Source organism: Rhinolophus sinicus, linkage group LG13, assembly GCF_036562045.2.
Source record: "Rhinolophus sinicus isolate RSC01 linkage group LG13, ASM3656204v1, whole genome shotgun sequence".
Lineage (NCBI taxonomy): Eukaryota > Metazoa > Chordata > Mammalia > Chiroptera > Rhinolophidae > Rhinolophus > Rhinolophus sinicus.
Genome location: NC_133762.1, coordinates 332,974 through 344,736, shown reverse-complemented (window position 1 = coordinate 344,736; position 11,763 = coordinate 332,974). Strand labels below are relative to the sequence as shown.

General features: G+C 57.2%; 1 protein-coding gene across 4 annotated transcripts in view; it reads right to left on the bottom strand.

The window, feature by feature from the left end:
• Nucleotides 1–375: 375 nt before the first annotated feature.
• HERC2 (HECT and RLD domain containing E3 ubiquitin protein ligase 2) overlaps nt 376–11,763 on the bottom strand; it is a 154,051-nt gene continuing 142,663 nt past the window's right edge. For all 4 annotated transcript variants that reach the window (XM_019753190.2, XM_019753191.2, XM_019753192.2 and 1 more), the window contains exons 84-93: nt 10,104–10,291; nt 9,510–9,707; nt 7,914–7,997; nt 5,249–5,390; nt 4,926–5,120; nt 4,364–4,476; nt 3,759–3,949; nt 2,821–2,926; nt 2,358–2,570; nt 376–1,600 (exon numbers count right to left, since the gene is read on the bottom strand). In XM_019753190.2, the coding sequence (XP_019608749.2) occupies nt 1,328–1,600; nt 2,358–2,570; nt 2,821–2,926; nt 3,759–3,949; nt 4,364–4,476; nt 4,926–5,120; nt 5,249–5,390; nt 7,914–7,997; nt 9,510–9,707; nt 10,104–10,291 (1,703 nt within the window). In that variant the 3' untranslated portion in view covers nt 376–1,327. The remainder of the gene's footprint in view (nt 1,601–2,357; nt 2,571–2,820; nt 2,927–3,758; nt 3,950–4,363; nt 4,477–4,925; nt 5,121–5,248; nt 5,391–7,913; nt 7,998–9,509; nt 9,708–10,103; nt 10,292–11,763) is intronic.

Here is an 11,763-nt window from a genome sequence, read left to right as displayed (position 1 = left end):
GTGTCCCAACATGAAATATCAACACGTCTGGCACCATCTTCCTCAAGTTCTAATGCGCTAGACCTGTGGGCCAATTTTCCCACCATCTGTGGGAATACTGGTTGTGCCACTTGCACAACCTAGAACAAGCAGCTCAAACCTACCCCACGGCCAACTGGACCACAGACACTCCCTGACCCCAGGCCACTGGGACAGCACAAGGACCGCAGATGGGTAGAGGACGGGGGGATACCCACTGTCCAGACGACCAGCCTGTCACTGCAGTGAGTTGGTTCTGTGCCTGGAACGGCTGTAACTAACGGCATATCAAAGGCTAACTTATCCTTTGTTCGTGGCGCATCCACCGAGCTCGTCCAACCCGATAAGCAATTTCGGTTGACAGCTGTGGCAGATGTTTTATTTAAAATTTAGGTGCATACATGACACAGACATTAGATAGCGTCCACGTTCCATGACAGAGGCTGTGACTGCTGATATAACAGCCTGGATTTGTGACGTGCCCCACACGCTAACACTTGTACCCCCGGAGGGACACCAACAGCCGTTTCTGTTCGGAACAAAGCTGGGTGCGTTCAAGCAACACCAATCGTTCTGTGTTCAAACACTTTTCAAGAACCAATTCATAGTAAACTCAGCTGATGTATTTATAGTCCAGTCTCACTGTCACAAGAATGTCCCACGTGCGGTCAAGATGGTGAACACCCCTGAGGGGCAAGCAGAGGGCGCGCACTGCAGCTACGTGGGGGGCTCTTAACTCACTGCTGGGACCCCCCCCTTCAGCGCTCACTGACACGTATACACGCCAGTGAGCACGAGTCCTGCGTGTGACGCAGTATCCCATGTGGGGACCTTTTTAAGTCAAAAGTGTTGGGGTCCACACCGTGTCCATGGGCAAGGCCGACGTCCGGTATTATCTGGTCAGCATGCCAACCCCGAGCCAGCAGTCCCCAGGCTCGTGCAGGGCATGGAGGGTCACTGTCCCCATGCCCCGCACCCAGGCTTGGAGGGTCACTGTCCCCATGCACCGCACCCAGGCTTGGAGGGGTACTGTCCCCACGCCGACCGCCTGGGCATGGAAGGGCACTGTCCCCATGCCAACCACTTGGGCATGGAGGGGCACTGTCCCCATGCCAACCACTTGGGCATGAAGGGGCACTGTCCCCATGCCAACCATTTGGGCATGGAGGGGCACTGTCCCCATGCCAACCACTTGGGCATGGAGGGGCACTGTCCCTACACCGCGCACCCAGGCATGGAGGGGCACTGTCCCCAGGCTGACCGCCTGGGCATGGAGGGGCACAGTCCCCACGCCGACCACCCAGCCGTCTCAGTGTCCCGTCAGGTAGTCCTGTGTGGAGTCGGAAGCAAATGAGTCCACGTCCTCGTTGTCCGAGCTGTCACTACTGCCGCCGGCGGCCGGCCCGCCTGTGAGGGCGACGCGGGCATAGTCGTCCGTGTCGATGGACTTGCAGAAGTGGATGGCGTACTTCAGCTTCTGCGCGAGCACCTGCTTGCAGCTGTACCGGGGCAGCTTTAGCAGGAAGAAGCAGGTGTAGGACTCGGGCAGGAAGTGGTCGGGGGGACTGTACTTGTCCAGCACCTGTTGGCGAAAAGAGCAAGGTGATCATGGATACCGGACACCCAGGGACAGACAGACGGCTGATCATCACGCCGATCCGCGATGTCTGCTACTCTCCACTCACAGAATTCATCTCCTCCCGGCCAAGAAGAACAAAGTATCAGAAAACATAATGTAGCCAAGTTTTAGAAACAAAAAGGAGCAACTCATGACTTCCAGGGACTTGTAACAAATAGCAATGGGTGACTGTGATGACCAGATCTTACAAATCAGTGCTGTGCAGAGGGTGAGATGGCTCCTTCCGCCCTGAGGGGGACCCTAGCTGTCCTTGATGCCGCCCGCCTACTTCCAACCATTACAGACTGAGGTGCGAGGAGCCAGCCACCAGCCTTGCAGAGAAAAACTACCCAAGTGCTCAAGGCTCTCTGAGAGCTTCCGTGACCCATGGGGACAGCACACCCTCCAGCCTAACCTGCCCCACATGGCACTGCTACCAGAACAGTCATTTCACCCGGTGACCCGTGGGCAAACAGCCCGTTTAGGACTGTTGGGCCCAAGTTGGGACTCAGCTGCTGCCAGTCTGCCGGATGGCTGTCATCAGAGAGCGGCATTTCTCAGTGATTCACTTGATTCAACTAGAGTCACAAAAGTGCCTGAACCAGGTGAGCTAGGGTACAGGAAGCAGGTGCTGTCACCCGAGACCTGCAGTCCTGAAGTTCTGAGCCACCAAACCAAAATGGGTGTTTTCCAGTTCTCCCCGGAAAGGGGGTAGCCACACCTGGATGACGAAGTCACGGCCGCGGAAGTCGGCGATGGTCCTGGGCAGCCGCGTGCGGCCCCACACGAAGCGCAGGAAGAGGGAGCGCTCGCTAGTGGACAGCGTCTCCATCACCTCCCAAAACCACTGCACCAGGGGTGCGCCCGGCTCAGTCCCCTTGTACGTGGCCACCGACTTCAGCAGGTGCAGTGGGATGTCCGGGCTGCCGCACACCTGTGGAGACAGTCAGGCTGGCACTCGACCCCTTTCTCTCCACGGCCTGCATGTGGAGGACGGTGACAGGCCCGAGAGCAGGGGCAGGAGGGGGGCCCCACATGTCTAGCAGCCCACCCCAGGAGGAAGGCATACGCGCTCCCTGGGTGTCTCAGTCCCTCAGACTGAGCTGGGACTGACTAGTGGCACTGATTCGGTGGGTCACCACGAAAAGGCCGTCCCCAGGGTGTGGCACATGGCAAGACCATACCATTGTCTCCAACTCGTATCCAGTGAAGAGAGAGAGCAGGGGGACAGGCACGACTCGGGCCATCCCCTCGCGAACGGCAGCCACTTGCTCATCAAATTCATGGAGCCTAAAAGGAAAAACTGACTTTGCGTTTCGACCTTCTGTGGCAGAGGTCTTGTTCTTGCTCAGACCCGGCCTGCCATGCAGATGAGCGAGGTGTGGACTCCCAGCAGCCCTCCTGATTCATACAGACCAGCACACACAGGTGACCAGCTCAGAAATAACTTGCAGCCACACTCCGTCCTTCCCAGGAGCACCACAGTCACACAGCATCAGAGCCCAGCCGGGCTGCCCCATGGGAGAACCCTCTGCACACGTGTGCCTTCCGGGCCCTCATGACCAGTGCCTTAGGGCACCAGGCAGCATCGGATGCAGGGGACAGCTCAGCACAGGACACCTGCCAGGACGACCCTTGACCAGAGCCCAGCCAGCACAGCCGGCCGACCTCCGGGGCCCTGTCCCCAAACCAGCCAAGTTTGGGGGTGAAGCCCAGGGGTTACGCTGCATGGACTCAGCCGTCAGGTGGGGCTGCGATGAGCCACGGGAGCTACGGGTGCCACAGCTGACCTGCCACACAGCAACGAGGCCTCAATGCTGGCATGACAGCCATGGGCACAGCGCTGACCTAGGAGAGGTGACAGGTCACACACAGTGTGACCTCTGCTGGGACAGACCCCAGCACCGGGGAACTCTATTCCCTCGGTGTGCCTGCCTGTGAGCCAGGAATCTCAGGTGAGGACAGTAAGTCCTCTGACCCTGGTCACAAAATCAGCTCTGGGGACCATGGTCCAGTAGCATCTTACTGCACATGACACTTCCAAAAACACGCAGCCACCACGCAAACCATCCGCTGTTCCTGCTGCCCCGAGTCAGAGCGAAGGGGCCAGGTGAGCACACACCTGTAGTTTATGGCCAGCCGGACATACTCGGCTCGGTTGTCCAGGGTGATGTGCGTGTACTTGGAGCTCAGCTGGATGTCCTGGCCACTGGCACTGGGCACCGTGAAGGGCAGGCTCATGGCCTCGAACTCCTCCGAGGTGGCCTCGTTGTCACGGATGTACATGAGCCCGGGGATGAAGTCTTTATCCACCTTTCAGGGGAGGGGGCCTGTGTGTTGATGAGGGTTGTCCCTGCAACCCACGCCCCAGCTCAGAGTGCGGGACCACGGTCTGCCCGGGGCAGACCATGCAGCCGCCAGTGCATGGCACGTGCCAGACCATGGAGGATAGCGGCAATGGGAGAGTCTGTAATTCAGGGAGGGCCTTAAAATTAACCACTGAGACGGCACCAACCCTGTGGTCAGGACACCCAGTGACAGGCAGCCCCTGGGAGGGCCTGACCCACAGGGGAGATGGCGAGCTCTTGTCTCCCACAAACACAAAGCACCACCCAACAGACAGCCTAGTAAGTTCCGGAAGCACTGGCCTGCACCAGCAGCCTCATCGCCTGGACTGGCTCAGGCCCTGTGGGTCGCCCACACTGCCCGCCCCCTCCTGGTCGTTACCTCACTGAGGTCGGCGATGGTGAGGCTCATGCCAGCCAGCTGCTTCCAGACGGGCTCGGCCAGGCTGAGGCTCAGGGGACTCCCGGTGCGGATGGCAATGCCCAGCAACACACCTGCTCGTTCCAAGCACAAGTGACAGGGGACATTGGAATGGGTGACACAATACCTGGTTCATCAACAACACCACAGAGACTGGATCCTCGGAGCCTTCTACACCAACGCTGCGCAAACTCAAGAGACTTACATTTGTCCTATCCTAACCTCACTTTTCTTTTTGTTCCCAAGGACCAGGTTTTTGACTCTTCTAGTCTTTCCACCGTCAGCTACCACTCAAGCAACAGCTGGGGCTTCCCAGAAAAGGCGGGGTCTGGGCCATCTGCCAGGACCCCTCAGCTCTGACCCGCAGCTCCACACGCACTCAGACCCCCTGGGGACAGAGGCACCTTCGGGCCCTTAGCCCATCCCGGCAGCCGGACACGGAATACCATGTCTATTGCCCCCCACGGCAGAGCCCACACCGCTGACCACGGGCACACTGCTGGTGACCCCACACCGTGCCCACCGAGGAAGCGGAACATGTTGGTGTGCACGGGCGCCCGGGCAGCAGGGCTGAACAGGTAGCAGTCACGGTTGGCCCCCGACTCGTCCCTCCCGTTGGGCGTGACGATCAGAAGGGGGGTGAGTCCATTCTGCAGCTCCTCACAGATCTCAGCAATGGACTCGCTGTAGCCGCCACCGCAGTCGTCCACTGACTCCCCTGGGGAGGATGGTCAGGCTCAGTCCCCCCATCAAGCCCGCAGGAGCAGCCAGGCGGGCATCTGGGCTCGAGGCTCAGGGACCGCCCACCTCGGGGCCACCCGCCGTGCCCTGTGCACATGCTCTCACCCACGAACTTGACCTTCCAGACGCGGTGAGGCAGGAGCAGGCTGTCGGGACTAAATGAGCTCATCTTGGCGCACATCTGCCCAAAGACAGACTTGGTCCCATCGGGGCCCGCTAGGCCGCCTTTGCTCCTTGAACGTTTGACCTGGAAATAAAAAGGACACCGTGCCTGCCCTGGGACGCCAGTGGGCACTCACCCCCTGGTGACCTTTCATGCCGGGCCCAGTCACCCACACAGCAAGCAGCACCCTGGCACTTAGCTCAGGCTCTGTGCCCACCTGGGAGCGCTGTCTCGGCCACAGCAGAACCTGCCTCCTGACCTTCCCCACCTGCACGGGCCCACTCGACCCTCGGGGTCCCTTGTCTACCCCAAGTGCGACCACTTTTCCAACTGCATTCCTCCTCCTAGTTTACAATTTGCAAACATGCCAGACAACGGCCCACCAGGCCCCCACCCAGCGTGGAGGCAGCCACCCGATGCGGGCAGCCTCAGCTGTGACCACCCGGAAGCTCAACCTGAGACAGGGCGAGATGGGAAGGTAAGGAAAAATGGTTGTGAGAATGTACTTTTACGTTGACTCCTCCAGCTAAAGTCTCACCTCCTTAACTTCTCAGTGACTATTAGGCCGAGTGTAAAACAGCTAATTCTCCTTACTGCACAAGTGGCCACACTCAAGACTGAAAATCCAAGAATGATGTCAATAATAATAAGAGTTCCCTCAAGAGCCATGCGTTTGGCTGCAGGTTCAGAAAGGTCACTTCATTAATGCTCACAGCAGCTTTCTAAGGACCCCAACACCTCGGAGGAAGCTGAACTACAGAAGGAAGAGGGCTGTGTCCCTACATGCAGGACGAGACACAGACGCGCCTCCCACTCAGACGTCACGCCACCTCCGTTCACAGCGCCAGTTAACAGAGACTGATACTGTCACTTCTGCGAAGGAACATGGCTCTGGGGACACAGCTATGGCACTGTGGGGGCAGGTGCCCACGTACTGACTGCGGCTACCTATGGACAGTAGGAATACAGGGGATTTTAATTGTCTTTAACCTAAATTTTGTCATTTTTCAGAAATGAGCATGCATAAATTCTGCAGTAAAATTAAAATTTGTTTCTGTGCACAGATATTCAGATCCTGTTACAAAGCTAAACCAAACTCAAACAAAGAAAACCCTCCAGGAATGTGGTCTGTGTTGGGTCCGTCCCGAACACTGCACAGGCGGCAGGAGAGTGTCCCCAATGGGTGCCTGAGGCATCGTGCAGTCTTAGCACATGTGGGAAGGGACGCCTCTCTTATCATGGCAGTCTGTGCTCTCTTTGGTCAGAAAAGCCATTCCAGTTCCATGTCGCGGAGGACGCTCAGGAGGGTGAGAGCCTGACCGACACACAGTGCACACGTGTGGAAGGGTGTCTGTCTGCCTCTGAAAATGCCTGACGCAAACTTGTCTGTGCTCCGGCCCTTTTGTTTTCCCAAACATGCACTGAGCGTTTTCATGACATGAGACCCAGTGTTGGGTCGAGGAGGAAAGAGGCATGCTGGGTGCCCGACATAAGAGACAGACAGAACTGCGCCCAGGGTGGCAGCCAGGTCCTCGAGGCACACGGCTGCTAAAAGCCCTGGACTGAACTCCCGTGTCAGGTCGCTGGCAAGGACCCAGGAACACCCTGCCACCTCATCACGTGATCCAAGACCAAGAATTCTGGGCAAACCAAAAGGATGCTCCAAGGTGTGGAAAGAAAAGCTTTTCTGTGAACCTAATTAAAGAGCTCGTTTGTTTGTGGAAGGGGATGACTGACCTCCGGCTCAGCACTGAACATTCTGACGTCACTGAAAAGCCACTTCCATCAGCCTGGTAACATGTGCTCCACAACAAACGACAAGCATTTATATCTTGATTAAAATGCCCCCAAGTACAAGTCTGGGGAATGTCTAGGCATAGAACCAACATCAGGGCACAAGTCATGTGTTCACACCAAGGTGCGGGCACAAAGGGCTTGTTCTTCACGCCGTTTCCGGTCCAGGAGGCAGGGCCAGTTCCCCTCGCACTTCAGATGTCAAGTGCAGGGTGCCTCTTGTTTGGACTGCATTTTCTGACTGGGAGCTGAGAGACACTTGGCAGCAGTATAAATTCCAGGGCGGTCTATTTTCCATCCTTTGATTACGGCCATCAGACAGTACTTAGTGATTCTGGCTCTGCAAGCCACTGGAGCAGGGGGACGGGGACTGTCACCACCTACAACTCAATGCTTCCCACCTGCCCGCTTCTCAGAGCCTAACCTACGGGGTGACTCACCGCTGCTGAGCGGCCCTGCTGTAGCCCAGAAAAGGGGGCCCAGCCTCACAGTCCCAGCAGAGGACTCAGGCAGAGAAGACTAGGACACGGCAGCTAGTGGGCACCAACGACCCCACAGCCCAATGCGCTGAGGGACAGCAAGTCACAGCACACACGCACTCCACATCAGCAGTTGTCATCATTGCAGTGGAAACCTGGCCCATTTTCACTTTTCCTTGTGCTTCTGGGTTAGGCTTGCTACCTCTGTTATAAAGAAAGCAGTGAGCTCCCTACCTGGAGCCCCCCCAGGTGGCACGTGCTCCTCCCCACACTGCAGGGACAAGGCTCACAGCCCGAAACCACCGTGTCTCAGAGCGCCGGGCACGCCCATTACCTGGATGCGGTTCAGCTCCACCACGGGGCCATGCTGGCGGTCTCGCACCATCGTTGCTTGTACTACTTTTCGGAAAGCCACCTCCTAAATCGTGACAGACAGAATTTAGAATCTGATACACAAAGAATTACCCACAGATAAATCATGCCCAAGTTTTGTTTAAAGTCTTCTCTTCACAAAAGTCATGTTTTCTCAAGAATGGGCAACTGCAAACTCTTTTTCAAGTCCTGATGCAGCCCTGGAGCAGTGGCCTGGCATCGCCGCGCAAAGCTACGTGTGGTGCTCTGGCTGCCCGGGCTCTCTGCCGTGGTCGGCAGGACGCTGGGCACAGAGGACAGGGGCCAGAGCCAGGCTCTGAGGAATAACCAGATACCACCAAACCAAAAGCCCACTCGTGGCAAGGCTGACGCTGAACAGTAACTGCTCAGTGTTGCTGTCCCGATGAGGGCCCCAAACTGGCAGCAGCAGCTGGGCCAGGCTTGGGGTGCAGACAGGGACAGCAGTGGGGGAGGGGACACGTCGGCACCATGCACTCAAAGGAACCTTTGATTCCCAGGGCAAAGGAGGCAAGCAGAGGGCCAGGCCGGGCATGCAGGCGACCTCTGCCACCCAAGCCCAGGACACAGGCCAGCAAGACCTGGTGCCGGCCCCTCAGCTCACAGCCTGCGACGCCCTGCGAGGAAAGGCCTTTCCCCTCCCTGCCTAGTAGCACCTCCACTCTGAGGGGGAAACACGGTGGAAGGAATCAAATTCACTACTTGTTTTTCGTATCAATTCCACGTGCCCACTTTTTCCTGTTCCCCGTCATCAGCAAGCTCTGTCACTGCAATCCTATTGCTGTCCCTGAGTCTCTAAGTCACAGGAAAATAAAGCGTGCGGGCCACACAAGCTGGGCAGAAACACTGCCAATCCTACAAAACCTGTTCGGACAGGACTCCAGTCATCTACGTTCTACTTCATGAAGAAGAGACTGCACACATCACAGAACCCCACTCGGGATCAGCGTTCCTCAGTCCGGCCGCTAGCATTTGCTCTCATGAATCCCCCCGCCACATGACTGGGCCTCTTCCAGGACATCCTGTCCAGCTGCCTGCTGGAAACTTGATGACTCCCAGGAACGGGAACCCCAACTCCCGAGCCAGGCACCCATTCCTGGAAAGCTCAAGTTATTACAAACGTCAATGGGCTAGAATCTGTGTGGTGACGTTCAGCTGCCTCCTTCATGAGTCTGTTCACAGTGAAATTGGCCGTTGACTAGGGGTCTACACACTGCCGTACAGGACTGCTGTGGCCGTGGGGGAGGTGGAGGTGGGACACAACCTCGTCATCCTCCTTCCTGCTGCCAGTGGCCTCTGCTGGGAAGCCTCAAGGTCAGGCAAGCAGGCGCCTTGCCAAACGGGGGCTTAGCTCTGCGGACCCCCCGACCACCTGGGCAGGTGACAGATAGGCAGTGCGAGGGGGAAGGCAGCAGCAAACATATGCTGCAGAAGGGAGGCCACGGGGGTGCCTGGCACATGCACCTCGAGGCTCCTCTTCGGGGCCCTGGCGGGACTACAACGTAGCGGAGATGCCATGTGCCCGCGTTACTGTGAGTACCTTCCCCTGCGATATCAGGATCCCACGCAGAGCGTGGAAGCCCACGGATGGCCCGAGCCCCGCATCGTCCAGGGCGCCCTCCAGGTCAAACATGGGGATGCAGGGGCAGAAGAGCTCGGAGACGTGGTGCAGCAGCAACAGCCGGTTCCGCAGGGCCACCACCGGGGTGTCCTGCAGGTGGTTGTACTCCATGGGGACCTGAAACGAGGCCGCACTCAGGTCCTGGGGCCCAGGGCACAGGCGGGCCAGTGTCCCACATGGGCTCTGAAAAGTTTTTCCAAACACAGACAAGTCCGGACGCCTGCACTCGCTGAGTAATAGCACTCTGGCCACTTCGCCACGTGCGGCGTAACCCACTAGTCTAAGACAGACATTTACTAAACAGCGTGTGCGGCCTGTATCGGAATGCCTTGCACAGTTCCTAAGATTCGAATGAAGGTGACGCACTGATACACGTACACTGTTGGGTGATGGACACCCCTGTAAATACTTAAGGAAAGAGTGAAGTGTCATGTGGCACACACAACTCAATACACAGTAACTGTCACAACCTGACACCCTGCACGCAGCCCCCCGGGGTCACCCAGCACCAACCTGCACAGGCAGCTTCCCAGCGCTGGCGGGCTTGCTGGTCGACCAGGCGAGAGTGTGTGCCGAGCCACAGGCCACTCGGTTGACCTTCTTACCCTGCAGGGCAGCCACCAACCGGGGCCTCTGAATGGCATTTGTTGTTCCGTCTCCCAGCTGTCCCTCATCATTGTCGCCCCACGTATAAACTTCACCTAAATGGAGCGAATTTAGAACAAGAACTTGTACACGAGGAACAATGACTGCACAGACACCACTACCTTCCATCACAAACAGTCAGCACTGCCCTGCCGCTGGGTGCTGGCTGCGTGGACAATGACCTCATTTGTGACCTGAAGGTCTCTGATCACAACATTCAGAGAGTCTTGACAGCCCCTGGGGGCCCACATGCCTTTTCTGGTCTCAAAATCCAACAGTGTTTGTTCACAGGACAAAGCAGTTCTTAATCAGAACAAACAGCATTGAAACAGACGGCAGTACCCTTAATGACCCAAATGATTTCCTATGTTTAATGGAAAGTCCGCGAGTGACCAAGCCTTCAACACAGTGGTGGCCTGAGTGGGATGAGAACCCAAGCAGGGGACAGAGAAAAGGCAATGATGGGACATCGGTCACTCCATTAGGGATAATGGGACCCAGCTTCCCTATAAGACAAAGGAGTTATAAGTGTGGCAGGAGAAAGAGCTAGAAGGAGCCAAGTGGTACAGAATGGGGCTTGGGGCCCCAGTGTGCACCAGAGGTGCACAGCAGACATATACAGACACAAACACGACCACGACTTGTGTGCCGTCCCCACACACGCTTCCTGGCTCCACCCACTGAGAAGGCCTGCGACCAGGGGCAGTCCAACAGCTCTGAGCACTCCTACCACGTCTGGTCTACAACAGCCCTGTCCTCCAGACACCAGGCTCCCTGGAAATGGTCACAGCTACGCTCGGGGCCTGGAGAGTCGGGAGCAGGATGGAGTGTCCTGCTGTGGCAAAATTCAGTTCTGTGTAGGACTGAGGTCCGGCCCCTAGCCGGCTGTCAGCTGACAGTGAGCCCCAACTTCCAGAAGCCACCACACTCCCTGGACCCTTCCCGCCACCTTCAAAGCAGCGATGGCAGGTCAAGACCCTGTCACACTTTGGAAATCAGTCCTTCCTTTTCTCCATCACATCTCTCACTGATCTGCTGCCTCCTTTTCTGCTTTGATCGGTCTGTGATTACACGAGGCTCAGCCAACAACCCAGAATGACATCCATGTCAGAAAGACACTGATTAGCGATCTTGATTCCATCTGTAAAGTTCATTTTCTACTGTGCCGGGGTCTCCATGACCCCCCAGGTTCGAGGTTTGCTAGACCTCCCAGGACTCAGCGTGCAGTCATCCTCAGAACTTCGATTTATTACAGTGATGGGACAAAGCAGAATCAGCCAAGGGAAAAGGCACACGGGTGACATCCGGGAGAAACCACACACAGGTCCTCCCGGGGGGGGGTCCCTCAGGATTCACTTCCCTCCCCCAGCAGCGAGTTGTGACAACACGAGCCGCCTCCTGTACCAGAGACTCGGTGCCCAGGGTTTGCATGGGGCTGGTCACGTGGGCACCTCTGCCTGGCTCGTGCCCACGTTCCAGAGCCCCGAGGAAGCAGGTTTCAGCAGAGACCACGTGGTCTGTGCTCACG